The sequence below is a fragment of the Oncorhynchus masou genome, chromosome 15 (genome assembly GCF_036934945.1).
Source record: "Oncorhynchus masou masou isolate Uvic2021 chromosome 15, UVic_Omas_1.1, whole genome shotgun sequence".
In the NCBI taxonomy this organism is placed as follows: domain Eukaryota; kingdom Metazoa; phylum Chordata; class Actinopteri; order Salmoniformes; family Salmonidae; genus Oncorhynchus; species Oncorhynchus masou.
The window spans coordinates 5,922,549-5,942,847 of NC_088226.1; the positions used below are offsets into that span (position 1 = coordinate 5,922,549).

Consider the following 20,299-nt stretch of genomic DNA (forward strand, 5'->3'; position numbering starts at 1 on the left):
CCTGTATATAGCCATGTTATTACCTCATACCTCTGCACATGGACTGTTCTGGTACTCCCTGTATATAGCCATGTTATTACCTCTGCACATGGACTCGGTACTGGTACTCCCTGTATATAGCCATGTTATTACCTCATACCTCTGCACATGGACTCGGTTCTGGTACTCCCTGTATATAGCCATGTTATTACCTCTGCACATGGACTTGGTACTGGTACTCCCTGTATATAGCCATGTTATTACCTCATACCTCTGCACATGGACTCGGTTCTGGTACTCCCTGTATATAGCCATGTTATTACCTCATACCTCTGCACATGGACTTGGTACTGGTACTCCTGTATATAGCCATGTTATTACCTCATACATCTGCACATGGACTCGGTTCTGGTACTCCTTGTATATAGCCATGTTATTACCTCATACATCTGCACATGGACTCGGTTCTGGTACTCCCTGTATATAGCCATGTTATTACCTCTGCACATGGACTCGGTACTGGTACTCCCTGTATATAGCCATGTTATTACCTCATACCACTGCACATGGACTCGGTTCTGGTACTCCCTGTATATAGCCATGTTATTACCTCATACCTCTGCACATGGACTCGGTACTTGTACTCCCTGTATATAGCCATGTTATTACCTCATACCACTGCACATGGACTCGGTTCTGGTACTCCCTGTATATAGCCATGTTATTACCTCTGTACATGGACTCGGTTCTGGTACTCCCTGTATATAGCCATGTTATTACCTCATACCACTGCACATGGACTCGGTTCTGGTACTCCCTGTATATAGCCATGTTATTACCTCATACCTCTGCACATGGACTCGGTACTGGTACTCCCTGTATATAGCCATGCTATTACCTCATACATCTGCACATGGACTCGGTTCTGGTACTCCCTGTATATAGCCATGTTATTACCTCATACCTCTGCACATGGACTCGGTACTGGTACTCCCTGTATATAGACATGTTATTACCTCATACCACTGCACATGGACTCGGTTCTGTACTCCCTGTATATAGCCATGTTATTAACTCATACCACTGCACATGGACTCGGTTCTGGTACTCCCTGTATATAGCCATGTTATTACCTCATACCTCTGCACATGGACTCGGTACTGGTACTCCCTGTATATAGCCATGTTATTACCTCATACCTCTGCACATGGACTCGGTTCTGGTACTCCGTGTATATAGCCATGTTATTACCTCTGCACATGGACTTGGTACTGGTACTCCCTGTATATAGCCATGTTATTACCTCATACCTCTGCACATGGACTCGGTTCTGGTACTCCGTGTATATAGCCATGTTATTACCTCATACCACTGCACATGGACTCGGTTCTGGTACTCCCTGTATATAGCCATGTTATTACCTCATACCACTGCACATGGACTCGGTACTGGTACTCCCTGTATATAGCCATGTTATTACCTCATACCTCTGCACATGGACTCGGTTCTGGTACTCCGTGTATATAGCCATGTTATTACCTCATACCACTGCACATGGACTCGGTTCTGGTACTCCCTGTATATAGCCATGTTATTACCTCATACCACTGCACATGGACTCGGTTCTGGTACTCCCTTTATATAGCCATGTTATTACCTCATACATCTGCACATGGACTCGGTTCTGGTACTCCCTGTATATAGCCATGTTATTACCTCATACCACTGCACATGGACTCGGTTCTGGTACTCCCTGTATATAGCCATGTTATTACCTCATACCACTGCACATGGACTCGGTTCTGGTACTCCCTGTATATAGCCATGTTATTACCTCATACCACTGCACATGGACTCGGTTCTGGTACTCCCTGTATATAGCCATGTTATTACCTCTGCACATGGACTCGGTACTGGTACTCCCTGTATATAGCCATGTTATTACCTCATACCACTGCACATGGACTCGGTTCTGGTACTCCCTGTATATAGCCATGTTATTACCTCATACCTCTGCACATGGACTCTGTACTGGTACTCCTGTATATAGCCATGTTATTACCTCATACCACTGCACATGGACTCGGTTCTGGTACTCCCTGTATATAGCCATGTTATTACCTCTGTACATGGACTCGGTTCTGGTACTCCCTGTATATAGCCATGTTATTACCTCATACCACTGCACATGGACTCGGTTCTGGTACTCCCTGTATATAGCCATGTTATTACCTCATACCTCTGCACATGGACTCGGTACTGGTACTCCCTGTATATAGCCATGCTATTACCTCATACATCTGCACATGGACTCGGTTCTGGTACTCCCTGTATATAGCCATGTTATTACCTCATACCTCTGCACATGGACTCGGTACTGGTACTCCCTGTATATAGACATGTTATTACCTCATACCACTGCACATGGACTCTGTTCTGGTACTCCCTGTATATAGCCATGTTATTAACTCATACCACTGCACATGGACTCGGTTCTGGTACTCCTGTATATAGCCATGTTATTACCTCATACCTCTGCACATGGACTCGGTACTGGTACTCCCTGTATATAGCCATGTTATTACCTCATACCTCTGCACATGGACTCGGTTCTGGTACTCCGTGTATATAGCCATGTTATTACCTCTGCACATGGACTTGGTACTGGTACTCCCTGTATATAGCCATGTTATTACCTCATACCTCTGCACATGGACTCGGTTCTGGTACTCCGTGTATATAGCCATGTTATTACCTCATACCACTGCACATGGACTCGGTTCTGGTACTCCCTGTATATAGCCATGTTATTACCTCATACCTCTGCACATGGACTCGGTACTGGTACTCCCTGTATATAGCCATGTTATTACCTCATACCTCTGCACATGGACTCGGTTCTGGTACTCCGTGTATATAGCCATGTTATTACCTCATACCACTCCACATGGACTCGGTTCTGGTACTCCCTGTATATAGCCATGTTATTACCTCTGTACATGGACTCGGTTCTGGTACTCCCTGTATATAGCCATGTTATTACCTCATACCACTGCACATGGACTCGGTTCTGGTACTCCCTGTATATAGCCATGTTATTACCTCATACCTCTGCACATGGACTCGGTACTGGTACTCCCTGTATATAGCCATGCTATTACCTCATACATCTGCACATGGACTGGTTCTGGTACTCCCTGTATATAGCCATGTTATTACCTCATACCTCTGCACATGGACTCGGTACTGGTACTCCCTGTATATAGACATGTTATTACCTCATACCACTGCACATGGACTCGGTTCTGGTACTCCCTGTATATAGCCATGTTATTAACTCATACCACTGCACATGGACTCGGTTCTGGTACTCCCTGTATATAGCCATGTTATTACCTCATACCTCTGCACATGGACTCGGTACTGGTACTCCCTGTATATAGCCATGTTATTACCTCATACCTCTGCACATGGACTCGGTTCTGGTACTCCGTGTATATAGCCATGTTATTACCTCTGCACATGGACTTGGTACTGGTACTCCTGTATATAGCCATGTTATTACCTCATACCTCTGCACATGGACTCGGTTCTGGTACTCCGTGTATATAGCCATGTTATTACCTCATACCACTGCACATGGACTCGGTTCTGGTACTCCCTGTATATAGCCATGTTATTACCTCATACCACTGCACATGGACTCGGTACTGGTACTCCCTGTATATAGCCATGTTATTACCTCATACCTCTGCACATGGACTCGGTTCTGGTACTCCGTGTATATAGCCATGTTATTACCTCATACCACTGCACATGGACTCGGTTCTGGTACTCCCTGTATATAGCCATGTTATTACCTCATACCACTGCACATGGACTCGGTTCTGGTACTCCCTTTATATAGCCATGTTATTACCTCATACATCTGCACATGGACTCGGTTCTGGTACTCCCTGTATATAGCCATGTTATTACCTCATACCACTGCACATGGACTCGGTTCTGGTACTCCCTGTATATAGCCATGTTATTACCTCATACCACTGCACATGGACTCGGTTCTGGTACTCCCTGTATATAGCCATGTTATTACCTCATACCACTGCACATGGACTCGGTTCTGGTACTCCCTGTATATAGCCATGTTATTACCTCTGCACATGGACTCGGTACTGGTACTCCCTGTATATAGCCATGTTATTACCTCATACCACTGCACATGGACTCGGTTCTGGTACTCCCTGTATATAGCCATGTTATTACCTCATACCTCTGCACATGGACTCGGTACTGGTACTCCTGTATATAGCCATGTTATTACCTCATACCACTGCACATGGACTCGGTTCTGGTACTCCTGTATATAGCCATGTTATTACCTCTGTACATGGACTCGGTTCTGGTACTCCTGTATATAGCCATGTTATTACCTCATACCACTGCACATGGACTCGGTTCTGGTACTCCCTGTATATAGCCATGTTATTACCTCATACCTCTGCACATGGACTCGGTACTGGTACTCCCTGTATATAGCCATGCTATTACCTCATACATCTGCACATGGACTCGGTACTGGTACTCCCTGTATATAGACATGTTATTACCTCATACCACTGCACATGGACTCGGTTCTGGTACTCCCTGTATATAGCCATGTTATTAACTCATACCACTGCACATGGACTCGGTTCTGGTACTCCCTGTATATAGCCATGTTATTACCTCATACCTCTGCACATGGACTCGGTACTGGTACTCCCTGTATATAGCCATGTTATTACCTCATACCTCTGCACATGGACTCGGTTCTGGTACTCCGTGTATATAGCCATGTTATTACCTCTGCACATGGACTTGGTACTGGTACTCCCTGTATATAGCCATGTTATTACCTCATACCTCTGCACATGGACTCGGTTCTGGTACTCCGTGTATATAGCCATGTTATTACCTCATACCACTGCACATGGACTCGGTTCTGGTACTCCCTGTATATAGCCATGTTATTACCTCATACCACTGCACATGGACTCGGTACTGGTACTCCCTGTATATAGCCATGTTATTACCTCATACCTCTGCACATGGACTCGGTTCTGGTACTCCGTGTATATAGCCATGTTATTACCTCATACCACTGCACATGGACTCGGTTCTGGTACTCCCTGTATATAGCCATGTTATTACCTCATACCACTGCACATGGACTCGGTTCTACTCCCTTTATATAGCCATGTTATTACCTCATACATCTGCACATGGACTCGGTTCTGGTACTCCCTGTATATAGCCATGTTATTACCTCATACCACTGCACATGGACTCGGTTCTGGTACTCCCTGTATATAGCCATGTTATTACCTCATACCACTGCACATGGACTCGGTTCTGGTACTCCCTGTATATAGCCATGTTATTACCTCATACCACTGCACATGGACTCGGTTCTGGTACTCCCTGTATATAGCCATGTTATTACCTCTGCACATGGACTCGGTACTGGTACTCCCTGTATATAGCCATGTTATTACCTCATACCACTGCACATGGACTCGGTTCTGGTACTCCCTGTATATAGCCATGTTATTACCTCATACCTCTGCACATGGACTCTGTACTGGTACTCCCTGTATATAGCCATGTTATTACCTCATACCACTGCACATGGACTCGGTTCTGGTACTCCCTGTATATAGCCATGTTATTACCTCTGTACATGGACTCGGTTCTGGTACTCCCTGTATATAGCCATGTTATTACCTCATACCACTGCACATGGACTCGGTTCTGGTACTCCCTGTATATAGCCATGTTATTACCTCATACCTCTGCACATGGACTCGGTACTGGTACTCCCTGTATATAGCCATGCTATTACCTCATACATCTGCACATGGACTCGGTTCTGGTACTCCCTGTATATAGCCATGTTATTACCTCATACCTCTGCACATGGACTCGGTACTGGTACTCCTGTATATAGACATGTTATTACCTCATACCACTGCACATGGACTCGGTTCTGGTACTCCCTGTATATAGCCATGTTATTAACTCATACCACTGCACATGGACTCGGTTCTGGTACTCCCTGTATATAGCCATGTTATTACCTCATACCTCTGCACATGGACTCGGTACTGGTACTCCCTGTATATAGCCATGTTATTACCTCATACCTCTGCACATGGACTCGGTTCTGGTACTCCGTGTATATAGCCATGTTATTACCTCTGCACATGGACTTGGTACTGGTACTCCCTGTATATAGCCATGTTATTACCTCATACCTCTGCACATGGACTCGGTTCTGGTACTCCGTGTATATAGCCATGTTATTACCTCATACCACTGCACATGGACTCGGTTCTGGTACTCCTGTATATAGCCATGTTATTACCTCATACCACTGCACATGGACTCGGTACTGGTACTCCTGTATATAGCCATGTTATTACCTCATACCTCTGCACATGGACTCGGTTCTGGTACTCCGTGTATATAGCCATGTTATTACCTCATACCACTCCACATGGACTCGGTTCTGGTACTCCCTGTATATAGCCATGTTATTACCTCTGTACATGGACTCGGTTCTGGTACTCCCTGTATATAGCCATGTTATTACCTCATACCACTGCACATGGACTCGGTTCTGGTACTCCCTGTATATAGCCATGTTATTACCTCATACCTCTGCACATGGACTCGGTACTGGTACTCCCTGTATATAGCCATGCTATTACCTCATACATCTGCACATGGACTCGGTTCTGGTACTCCCTGTATATAGCCATGTTATTACCTCATACCTCTGCACATGGACTCGGTACTGGTACTCCCTGTATATAGACATGTTATTACCTCATACCACTGCACATGGACTCGGTTCTGGTACTCCCTGTATATAGCCATGTTATTAACTCATACCACTGCACATGGACTCGGTTCTGGTACTCCCTGTATATAGCCATGTTATTACCTCATACCTCTGCACATGGACTCGGTACTGGTACTCCCTGTATATAGCCATGTTATTACCTCATACCTCTGCACATGGACTCGGTTCTGGTACTCCGTGTATATAGCCATGTTATTACCTCTGCACATGGACTTGGTACTGGTACTCCTGTATATAGCCATGTTATTACCTCATACCTCTGCACATGGACTCGGTTCTGGTACTCCGTGTATATAGCCATGTTATTACCTCATACCACTGCACATGGACTCGGTTCTGGTACTCCCTGTATATAGCCATGTTATTACCTCATACCACTGCACATGGACTCGGTACTGGTACTCCCTGTATATAGCCATGTTATTACCTCATACCTCTGCACATGGACTCGGTTCTGGTACTCCGTGTATATAGCCATGTTATTACCTCATACCACTGCACATGGACTCGGTTCTGGTACTCCCTGTATATAGCCATGTTATTACCTCATACCACTGCACATGGACTCGGTTCTGGTACTCCCTTTATATAGCCATGTTATTACCTCATACATCTGCACATGGACTCGGTTCTGGTACTCCCTGTATATAGCCATGTTATTACCTCATACCACTGCACATGGACTCGGTTCTGGTACTCCCTGTATATAGCCATGTTATTACCTCATACCACTGCACATGGACTCGGTTCTGGTACTCCCTGTATATAGCCATGTTATTACCTCATACCACTGCACATGGACTCGGTTCTGGTACTCCCTGTATATAGCCATGTTATTACCTCTGCACATGGACTCGGTACTGGTACTCCCTGTATATAGCCATGTTATTACCTCATACCACTGCACATGGACTCGGTTCTGGTACTCCCTGTATATAGCCATGTTATTACCTCATACCTCTGCACATGGACTCGGTACTGGTACTCCCTGTATATAGCCATGTTATTACCTCATACCACTGCACATGGACTCGGTTCTGGTACTCCCTGTATATAGCCATGTTATTACCTCTGTACATGGACTCGGTTCTGTTATTACCTCATACCACTGTACTCCCATGGACCACTGCACATGGTTCTGGTACTCCCTGTATATAGCCATGTTATTACCTCATACCTCTGCACATGGACTCGGTACTGGTACTCCCTGTATATAGCCATGCTATTACCTCATACATCTGCACATGGACTCGGTTCTGGTACTCCCTGTATATAGCCATGTTATTACCTCATACCTCTGCACATGGACTCGGTACTGGTACTCCCTGTATATAGACATGTTATTACCTCATACCACTGCACATGGACTCGGTTCTGGTACTCCCTGTATATAGCCATGTTATTAACTCATACCATTGCACATGGACTCGGTTCTGGTACTCCCTGTATATAGCCATGTTATTACCTCATACCTCTGCACATGGACTCGGTACTGGTACTCCCTGTATATAGCCATGTTATTACCTCATACCTCTGCACATGGACTCGGTTCTGGTACTCCGTGTATATAGCCATGTTATTACCTCTGCACATGGACTTGGTACTGGTACTCCCTGTATATAGCCATGTTATTACCTCATACCTCTGCACATGGACTCGGTTCTGGTACTCCGTGTATATAGCCATGTTATTACCTCATACCACTGCACATGGACTCGGTTCTGGTACTCCCTGTATATAGCCATGTTATTACCTCATACCACTGCACATGGACTCGGTACTGGTACTCCTGTATATAGCCATGTTATTACCTCATACCTCTGCACATGGACTCGGTTCTGGTACTCCGTGTATATAGCCATGTTATTACCTCATACCACTCCACATGGACTCGGTTCTGGTACTCCCTGTATATAGCCATGTTATTACCTCATACCACTGCACATGGACTCGGTTCTGGTACTCCCTGTATATAGCCATGTTATTACCTCATACATCTGCACATGGACTCGGTTCTGGTACTCCCTGTATATAGCCATGTTATTACCTCATACCACTGCACATGGACTCGGTTCTGGTACTCCCTGTATATAGCCAAGTTATTACCTCAAACCACTGCACATGGACTCGGTTCTGGTACTCCGTGTATATAGCCATGTTATTACCTCATACCTCTGCACATGGACTCGGTTCTGGTACTCCCTGTATATAGCCATGTTATTACCTCTGCACATGGACTCGGTTCTGGTACTCCCTGTATATAGCCATGTTATTACCTCTGCACATGGACTCGGTTCTGGTACTCCCTGTATATAGCCAAGTTATTAACTCATACCACTGCACATGGACTCGGTTCTGGTACTCCCTGTATATAGCCATGTTATTACCTCATACCTCTGCACATGGACTCGGTTCTGGTACTCCCTGTATATAGCCATGTTATTGTTACTCATTATTGTTATCAACTGTGTATTTATTCCTTGTGTCACTATTTATTCCTTGTGTCAATATCTCTAAGTAAGCATTTCACTGTTAGTCTACACCTGTTGTTTGTGAAGCATGTGACAAATACAATTTGCTTTGATGTGCTCATGCTGTGAGGTCATGGCCCATACACGCTAAGAAAAAAAGGTTCTACCTGGAACCAAAAAGAGTTCTCCTATGGGGACAGCCGAAGAACCCTTTTGGAACCCCTTTTTCTAAGAGTGTACTGTCCCAAAATGACTGAGTGCATGTCAGTGGATGCCACATTTACAGAGGTCAAAGTCACTGTATGAGCTGAGTGAGGGGTTAATTGGACAGGCAGTTGTAACAGGGCCCTAAATCCTCTGCAAGCCATCCTACAGCTCTTGGACTATGTTTGGTGTCTGGGTGGTACAGACACTTGAGGAGCCTAAGAAATGAATGACTGATGCAGAATGGAATCATGACCTCATACACTTCTACTAGAGAGAGCTCTCTGACCAAATTAGGAGATGTAAAAATGGAGTATTGGTGATGATTTTGAATCTTAGACTTACAAAATGTGCGCAATGCATCATCTCATTCTAAAGCAGCGGTATTCAAGGTCAGGGGAACTGCAGTGGGGGTTTTGAGATCAAAATGCAGAGATCAAAATACAATGAATGGAAGTTTATTTGTTAATATAAAATCTACATTTAACGATTTTAAGATTGTGTCATTAGATTTGTGCTAGGGTGGGGTCGAGAAATTCTGGCCCAAAAAATGTGGTCCCCGCTGAAAAGGTTTGAATACCATTGCTCTAAAAGGATTCTATAGACCTACATTCAGCCCTATTATGACCCTGAATAAGATAGCTTTTGTGAATGTGTGAGTTGGGTCCTATGCATGGAGTATTTTGGTGTTTAATAGCTGAGGAATTCAGTGGCAGAGGGGAAGAGGCTGTTGGTGGGTAGGTCTGCTAAATGGATTCCATTCCATTGGTTGGGTGTGAGTAGTCTAAAGAGAGCCTAACCCCTGAGCAGCCATGAGACACAGTTGGGCCTGGTAGAATCCATGCCCCTGGCCTGCTCTGTCTACTACCATTTGCTACTGTGGTGGGTTAGTCAACATGTCCATCGTCATAAAGTCTGCTCCAAGAGGAGGTGTAGGGTTGTGACATTTACATTTACATTTAAGTCATTTGGCAGACGCTCTTATCCAGAGCGACTTACAAATTGGTGAATTCACCTTATGACATCCAGTGGAACAGCCACTTTACAATAGTGCATCTAAATCATTTAAGGGGGGGGGGGGTGAGAAGGATTACTTTATCCTATCCTAGGTATTCCTTAAAGAGGTGGGGTTTCAGGAGTCTCCGGAAGGTGGTGATTGACTCCGCTGTCCTGGTAGCCATGAGCTTCCTCTGCTAAATTTAATATACACTTTTTAAAGTCATGTGGCCAATTTATATAGACACAAATATGAACAGCCACAGGCAGAAATGTCAACAAATCATTTAATATTTTGATTAAATCACCTTCAGCTTCTTTCCTTCACTTTGTCACTTTGGTCTTCTACATTTGGAGAATTTAAAACTACTTTAGAGCTGGACTTTACTGTAAATGAGCACCCTACTTATACTCTTAGTTCTAGGCTTTAGCCATTGTTACTCTGATCAGAGATGACAGGAGGCCTCTGGCAGCACGTCAAGCCCTGAGCCCACTGTGTCCCCATATGTGACCTCACTGTCTCTCTGTGTCCTCACTGTTAGATTAGCTAGGGAACGGTCTGGAGAGGGAGGGGAGGAGATGGATTGAAGAGGGGTTTATTTGTGCCTGTGTCATTGGCAGGCGGCATACAGAGAGGACACAGCCACTAAACAATAACCTGAGAGAGAGCTGCAAATGACAGCTGTCACTCATAGAAGAACCATTACAATGGGTCAAGAGGTTATGACGTCCACAGGGCTCTGCAGTTGAGTCAGCAATTTGTAGAGGTTTGCACAAAATATGCAGGTTTTACATTTCAGCATATGAAGGATGATCTTCTGGGTTATGTCCCTCCAGCACCAATTTGAGAGCAGAAAAAAAGCCTTTTCTACTTTTAACAGAATGTGGGATGCGATACTGTTTAAGTATATGGCTATATTTCCCCACCATAGACCTACTCTTTATAGACTGGGGCAATTTGGAGACTATGGGGGTGTCCTATTGCTGTCTTTAGTGACAATTTGACAGACACTCCCTCTGTATTTTTGCATGAGTTCTGTTCAGTGGTTCTATTCTTGGCCGTTTCCCAAAGTCAGTACAGGTTGAGCTGATGAATTCTCATATACAATCACTGGGCTCAGTCATCTCTGTCTTATATTCCCCAGGAGGCTATGCATGACAAACAACACTCATCCGTTCTTATTGTTATTAACGTGAGCAGTTGGTTCCACTAATGTAATTGTCTCAGGTACTATAGAAACAAGTCTAGCCTTAAGCTCAGCTATATTTAGAACCTAGGACTGCTAGGTTGGGAATACAACACAATTCCCTATTAACCTCCATTAGCCGCTACACTGACCATTGAAGGCCATTGGAAAACAAAGTCATGTTCGTGGTCAGATTTTTTGCTCAATATTAATCACAATTCCATTGTTTTAAACAACATTTCAGGTGTACAGTAGATTATATTTGTTATACACTTTGTCTCTGCAGGTTGTGCCAGAGCCCGTGGTTGAGCCAGAACCCGTGCCTGAGCTCATCCCTGAGCCAGAGCCCATCCCAGTCGTTGTTGAGGAGCCCATCCTTGACCTCATCGCCGAATCTGTGGTGAAGGAGGTCCCCGTCAGAGAGCCCACCCCTGAGCCAGCAAGGGAACCCAACCCCAAGCCAGCGAGGGAACCCACCCCTGAGCCCATCTTCGTGACAGAGCCAGAGGACCTTGAGAGCAACGGTAGTATGTTTTAATAGTTTTTTGGTGTCAGCTGTTGGTACGGTCAGTCGTCCGAAAGCAGATCAAGTTTGACTCCCTGAATGGATTGACATTAGCAATGACTAACTGCATCAAACCAACCTCAAAGGGCCCTAATGCATTAACCGGATGCACATCACTGCATACCCAGCAAATCCTCATTGAAACTGGATCTGGGGTGGTTAGCAGATACACTGGCTTGTATATACGCTGTGGGGGTATATCCTCCACTGACACATCCCCTTATTCTTGAGACTTGCCCTCCTTTCACTGGAACTGAGTCGTGCATTCAAACCAGCCACCATTTTGTCTTTCAGTCAGGTCTTTTCTGATCCCTCAAGGCCCCAGGTCTCCATTGAGGCAGGTCTCATTGTGCCATGATTACAGTAAGTGTTTCCAGGTGAGAGGTCAGGCCTCCCTGGAATACTGTACAATACAACCACACAGAGCCACACAAACACAAGAGCTTTGTGCCTACATGGGCTTTTATACTGTCACGTATATATCTGACTAGGTTTCGGTTGGACGCCTCCTTTTGTTACAAATTATTTGTAGACTGTATATTGACCGCAAAAATCCCAAAACGAATACTATATCATATTTGACTAAAACATAATAACATAGTATATGATCACATAACTGTATACCTCTCTATTATGCGTGGCAATACTTTGGAACAGATTTTCAAAATTAAAATAACTTGGAACTGATTTGCTGTTGTTTTGTAAGTCCAACAATAAAAAATTAAATATGCATTTATTTATTTATTTTTGCTAAAAAAAACTTGGGTGTCCAAATAAAATCACCTGTGGGCCAAATTCGGCTAGAGGGCCACCAGTTGGGGAACCCTGCCTTACAGTATATCCTCACTGAATAGCATACTGACCACTGCTGCTCCTAGTGGTCAATCATCACTGTATGTGTGTGCAGGGGAGATAACTCCATTCCAGGACAAAACATATAGTAAAGCTGCCGTTTTGCATGTTGAGATGGTAAAGGGGAAAAATGTGGACTTTGAGGCCAAATTTGATCTCATGTCTCCACCTCACCAGCAGTTAACTGTTGATTGACAGTGAAACATGAGTTTCATTAAGTGACATGGATGGATGATCGCTGTAGGGGAGTTTGGTTTTTAGAACAAACTGGTTAGCAAGGAATGTACATTGATTATACCAAACATTAGGAACACCTTCCTAATATTGAGTTGCACCCCAGCCCTTTGCTTTCAGAACAGCCTCAATTCGTCAGGGCATTGACTCTACAAGGTGCTGAAAGCGTTCCACAGGAATGCTGGCCCATGTTGACTCCAATGCTTCCCACAGTTGTGTCCAGTTGGCTGGATGTCCTTTGGGTGGAGAACCATTCTTGATACACACAGGAAACTGTTGAGCATGAAAAGCATGAAAAACCCAGCAGTGTTGCAGTTCTTGACACAAACCGGTGCGCCTGGCACCAACTACCATACCCAGTTCAAAGGCACTTTAATATTTTGTCTTGCCCATTCGACCTCTGAATGGCACACATACAAAATCCATGTCTCAATTGTCTCAAGGCTCAAAAATCCTTCTTCAACCCGTCTCCTCCCCTTCATCTACACTGATTGAAGTAAATTTAACCAGGGACCTTAATAAGGGATCAGAGCTTTCACCTGGATTCACCTGGTCAGTCTATGTCATGGAAAGAGCAGCCATTCTTAATGTTTTGTATACTCAGTGTATTTATTGCTTCATTTGAAGTTGACAGTTACCTAAGGACAGAAAATGAACACTAGTTCACCGTAATGCAGTTCCATGGAGCTACAAATATGTAAGGTCTTAACTCTTGTCATCCTATGATCATGTTTAAGATCTCTATGTACCCTTTCAGGTGTTACATGAAACACCACATTACATCTAATTGCTAGCTTGTATCTTCTCAGTAGAATGGACTCCTGGGAAAACTGATCAGTGTCTCTTTCACTATCAGACCTGTCTTTAGGATATGGCCTGGTTTGTACCGCTGTCTGTATCAGTAAAGTGTATTCCTCTAAATGAGAGACAAACTGTCTCACTAAGACATGGGACTGTTGGGGTCTGGTTCCACCGATAGCACAGGGTTGTAATGTCACTCTGTGTACTGTAAATTGAATCAGTGACGTTGGCACACATAAAAGTGAATCAGCCACCTGACTCTGAATTTAATTACGGCCACACGGTCACTCTTGGCTCTGTTTTGACTGTACTCTACTACTGTGTGACCATCCTGTATAATCCTGATATACTGCAGCAAAAACAGGACTGTAACTAACAGCCACGGTGGTCCCATAGGACTTAGAAATCGTCCAAACATTTATCTGTGTGTATGCGTGCGTTTGTGTGAACATGCATGTGTGTACAGTATGTATGAATGATGTGTAAGTGTGTGTTGACCATGGTCCCTCATGTTTTCTCTGACGTGGCATCAGCTGAGGAGGTGCACTTTACCCCAGGAATGAAGATTAGCAAGTTGGAGAAGCTGATGACCAAGGAGGAGATGGAGGAGGAGCAGAGGTGAGTGCCCCCCTCTCTCTCCCTACTGCCCCCTTCTCCTGGCACTGTAGCATGACTCTAGTTAACCTATCCTCCTACTGCACGCCAATGCAACCACCTTCTTCCCCCCTCCCCTATCCTGTCCTTGTATGTTGACCTGGCATTTAGGAGCTATGACAACATCTATGACAACATTTACCCTGCAGATCAGAGGGGGTTGGTCACAGAGTGGACAGTTAAACCAATAACCCACCAAAGCAGTGAGGGACTTCCAGACCTTGTACCTGTAGCTACTAACTCCCTCAAAAGAAATGTAGACCTGAGACATCCCACTGGGCACAGACGTCAATTCAACGTCTATTCCACATTGGTTCAACGTAATTTCATTGAAATGACTTGGAAACGACGTTGATTCAACCAGTGTGTGCAGTGGGATGTTCTGTATCTTTATAGGTCACCAGATTGTAAAACAAGATTAGTAAACTTCACTGAAGAAAATTGAGGGGCACTTAAGGAAGGAGACAAAAACAACAACAAAGACTGCTTGTTTTGAAGCCTAAAGGTTACTGTTAGTTTGTAATGCTAAACATCATCCTACAGACTGTGGTGAGCTTGTGGTGGGAGGCTGGCATAGGGAGCGAACAGCCTCTCTCTCTTTCTCTCTCTCTCACATCCTAGGGCTTGAACTTGAAAAAGCAGAGGGAGGGAGGCCTTATGTGATGTAACCCCTCAAGATGTCTCCTATCTTTTGGTTTAGCCAGTCCTTTTCTCTGCTAGTGGTGTGGTGCAGTGAGCCTGGGGCCCAATGCTTGCTGGGGGTTGGAATGACTTAGTGAGCGAGCGTGCAGGGGGCGGATGTAGACTCTGTTTAGGGGTGTGACAACAAGGCAATAACATGGATTAATAGCAGCACTTACCGTTTTTTTTTGGGGGGGGTTCCCCAGTTTCTACAGCGAGGGGAGTGGATGTCTTAAACGCCATGTGATTGGTGGCTTGTGCCTTCTAACACAGGAATTTAATCAAGGTCTTAAATTATCTGCCAAGCTTGTCTCTGTTGGTTTGTTATGTTCCCATGGAGTTGTGAGCTGCGGAAGAAGGAGGAGGAAGGGAGGAAAGGCATGTGGGCCCTGAGTTTCAGGAATGTTTTCCTTTGTCTTTTTTGGGGAGTATGCTTCCACTCTAGTTTGAAACCTGAGCAGTGACTCATGGTTTTAAATGACCAACGATATATTAATACATCTTTATAGGATTAACTATAGTTCCATTCCAGCCCCAAACCCAGCTATATGTTACTAAATCCCTGTGCCTTGTACCCTCTGTTGTTCACTTATGTGTTTACACATAAGAGCACAGCATGTACTTGCTCACCACACCAACCATTGGGCCTGAATTAACCTTAACCACAACTTTGGCCTAAACTTGACTTCATAAAGCTCAGTGCAATGCTTTCCTTTTGGCACTAGGTTTTATGTGGAAAAGATGTAAGCATGTGAAACCTATTTGCATTGCCATAAGTGCCAAAGTTGGGGACAAAGCTGTGGTTAAGTTGTCTGTTTCTAAGATGTGGAATTGTGTAGAGTTCTGTGCAGCTGTACATAACAGCTTTCACCCTGCCTTTATCTTTTCAGGATAGAGCTCACACCTGACTTTACCTCTCTATAAGCAACCTCGACAAGCACACTGTGAGTTAGGAAGGATTATGGGTAAGGTATCATTCAAATTTACCCCCCCCTAGAGCCTCTTATCCTCTCCCAAGTCTCAAAAATACCACCCCACTCCCACCTCCCTCCTTTCTCCCCTCACCCACTACCCAGGGTGTGACACACTATGTGACTGACACGCCATCACTGGTGAAGGGCAGAGCCATATACAGTACATATACAGTACAGTGCCTTTGGAAAGTATTCAGACCCCTTTACTTTTTCCACATTTTATTACATTACAGCCTTATTCTAAAATAAATTTAAAAAATACAATCTACACACAATATCCCATAATGACAAAGCGAAAACAGTTTTTTTTATTTTGTTGCCAATATATATAAAAAACTGAAATACCTTATTTACATAAGTATTCAGACCCTTTGCTATGAGACTCAAAACTGAGCTCTGGTGCATCCTGTTTCCATTGATCATCCTTGAGATGTTTCTACAACTTGATTGGAGTCCACTTCTGGTAAATTCAATTGATTTGACATGATTTGCAAAGGCACACACCTGTCTATATAAGGTCCCAAAGTTGACAGTGCATGTCAGAGCAAAAACCAAGCCATGAGGTCGAAGGAATTGTCCGTAGAGCACTGAGACAGGATTTTGTCAAGACATAGATCTGGGGAAGGGTACCAAAAAATGTCTGCAGCATTGAAGGTCCCCAAGAACACAGAGGCCTCCATCATTCTTAAATGGAAGAAGTTTGGAACCACCAAGACTCTTCCTAGAGCTGGCAGGCCAGCCAAACTGAGCAATCGGGGGAGAAGGGCCTTGGTCAGGGAGGTGACCAAGAGCTTGATGGTCACTCTGAAAGAGCTCTAGAGTTCCTCTGTGGAAATGGGAGAAACTTCCAGAAGGACAACCATCTCTGCAGCACTTCACCAAGTGGCCAGACTAGAGTGGCCAGACGGAAGCCACTCCTCAGTAAAAGGCACATGACAGCCCACTTGGAGTATGCCAAAAGGCACCTAAAGACTCTCTGGTCAAGATTAAACTCTTTAGCCTGAATGCCAAGCGTCACATCCGGAGGAAACCTGGCTCCATCTCCACAGTGAAACATGGTGGTGGCAGCATCATGCTTTGGGGATGTTTTTCAGCGGCAGGGACTAGGAGACTAGTCAGGATTGAGGCAAAGATGAACAGAGCAAAGTACAGAGAAATCCTTGATGAAAATCCGCTCCAGAGCGCTCAGGACCTCAGACTGGGGCGAAGGTTCACCTTCCAACAGGACAACGACCCTAAGCACACAGCCAAGACAACGAAGGAGTGGCTTCACGACAAATCTCTGAATGTCCTTGAGTGGCCCAGTCAGAGCCCAGGCTTGAACATGATCGAACATCTCTGGAGAGACCTGAAAATAGCTGTGTAGCGATGCTGCCCATCTAACCTGACGGCGCTTGAGAGGATCTGCAGAGAAGAATGGGAGAAACTCTCCAAATACTGGTGTGCCAAGCTTGTAGCGTCATACCCAAGAACACTCTATGCTGTAATCGCTGCCAAAGGTGCTTCAACAAAGTACTGAGTAAAGGGTCAAAAATTTGGAAAAAGTCAAGGGGTCTCAATATTTTCCGAAGGCACTGCATATATGACTCTGGTGAAAGCAGTGTGTATCGAAGCATTCACCCATTTACTGATTACACTAGTATGACATCACCAACAGTGTACCTTGACACCAGGCAATTGGGCTGTAGGTTATTGTTTTTTTGTCTTTGAAGGGACCTGTTAGCCACTGATAGGCTTCCACTGATGTGGTAGAGCACATATCTGGGCACATTCTGGCAGAGCTTGCTTTATCCTTTCTATTTTACACTTTCTGTTTGATCCCCGCCAACGGCCACCAGAACTACAGGACATTCGGAAAGTATTCAGACCACTTACCCTTTTCCACATTTTGTTACGTTACAGCCATTCTAAAATGTATTCAATATTTTATTTTCCTCATCAGTCTACACACAGTACCCCATCATGACAAATGGAAAACAGGTTTTTAGACATTTTAGCTCATTTATAAAAACTAAAAACAGAAATACCTCATTTACAATTTAATGCATTTCCGAATAAGGCTGTAACGTAACAAAATGTGGAAAAAAGTCAATGGGTCTGAATACTTTCCGAAATCACCGTACATCACTTCCCAAACATCCCTTCCCATCCCCCCATCTACGTCCCCCTGTGTCTTCAGACAGTCTAATATCCTGGAGCTTCAGGTTATATAAGGATACAGTTAATAGTTATCATATGCTGCTGTCTTACGGCCTTCGAAAACAAAGGGCCCTGCGGTCATGGGAAATACTGCACTGGGGTACCAATACTGCTCTGGGGTACCCCCACCCCCCACCCCCACCCCCACCTTCTATTAATGCTGGTGCCAGAGGGGAATCCATTTGGAATAGGTTGGTGGTGCGTGGAAGCCGCTAAACAAATGCTCAGTAAGTTACTCACTTACTGCACACCCAAAATGGCTGCCATGATAGTATTAAAGAGTTTCATGATTTAATGGTTGGATGGGACTTTTATCAGGACCACTCTGATTTTAGGAGCCACCTGCAAAATTTGAACTAATCTTGTGCCAACAGCTGTGCTTGTACACACTCAGGGGGCCTTGCAGAGAGCAGTTTTGAAGTTGAATTATAGCTGAGCACTGAAACTTAGACCTTTGCTGCTATACCATTGGGCCCTCTGCAGGCAATATCGAGGTAGTGAGACACTTAAATTGGGGATTTGTTTTACTGTGTCTTTGTGAGCTGAAATGCTTTCACTATAATTGCATTTTTATTCCAGATGGTGACAGCATTTGATCAGTGTAGCCTGAAAAAGCAAGTCAGGCAACTATTTGCAAGCCATGTTTATTGTCTCTACTTGACATATAAAGATCAACATTATTATTGCAATAAGGCTGACTCACTGGAATATAGGTATCTTTCTTCTTGCTCATAAACTGTTTATGTTCAGCCTACCAGTGTCTGTAGGTCTATCTAGAATGTGTATTACTGTATGCCTGCCCTATCTCCAATTACAACATTGTTACATCTAGGGGCAACCTAGACTCAGGGGTAGACGTTACATAGTCAATGTAAATCCGGGACACTCTAATAGTATGTGTCCCAGATTTAATTTGTAGATGTCCACAATCCATTTTGTATGATATGTTAAGAAATTCTAATTCGTATGATACAGCATGTTACAAAATTGCTAAACTTATGATAAGTTACGAATTGCAATTTTTTTGTGGCTAATGTTAGCTAGGTGGCTAACGTTAGCTAGAAAAAAGGTTAAGGTTAGGTTTAGGAATTAGGTTAAAGGGTTAAGGTCAGTGTTAGGAGAAGGGTTAGCTAACATGCTAAGTAGTTGCAAAGTAGCTAAAAATTTGCGTTATACTGCCTGTTATACTGCCTGCCTGTTATATTTTTGCCTTCACTAACCTTTTACTGCAGTGGGCTAAATCAGGGTCACACAGACTGTTTATTGGTAGTCTTAAACAAAACTACTTTGACACCAAAGTATTTTTAAAATGATTTAACCTTTATTTAACAAGGCAAGTCAGTTAAGAACAAATTCTTATTTACAACAATGGCCTACCGGGGAACAGTGGGTTAACTGCCTTGTTCAGGGGTAGAACGACAGATTTTTACCTTGTCAGCTCGGGGATTCGATCCAGCAACCTTTCGGTTACTGGCACAATGCTCTAACCACTACGCCACCTGCCGCCCCAAATCTACACCTCACACACATTGTTATGGGCTTAAAAAATAAGACGCCTGTACCATGTCAGATATAGAGTTGAAATGTATAAAGTT

The 20,299-nt window shown here is 44.2% G+C and overlaps 1 protein-coding gene across 8 annotated transcripts in view; it reads left to right on the forward strand.

Moving 5' to 3' along the window:
* Window positions 1–20,299, forward strand: part of LOC135555402 (matrix-remodeling-associated protein 7-like) — a 42,427-nt gene that overhangs the window by 10,089 nt on the left and 12,039 nt on the right. For 5 of the 8 annotated variants that reach the window (XR_010457867.1, XR_010457868.1, XM_064987787.1 and 2 more), the window contains exons 2-4: window positions 12,031–12,268; window positions 14,730–14,814; window positions 16,422–16,496. Coding sequence is in view for 6 of the 8 variants with exons in the window: in XM_064987787.1 (XP_064843859.1) it covers window positions 12,031–12,268; window positions 14,730–14,814; window positions 16,422–16,455 (357 nt within the window). In the remaining 2 variants the exon portion in view is untranslated. The remainder of the gene's footprint in view (window positions 1–12,030; window positions 12,269–14,729; window positions 14,815–16,421; window positions 16,497–20,299) is intronic. The other 3 variants (XM_064987786.1, XM_064987791.1, XM_064987792.1) reach the window with 1 other exon arrangement.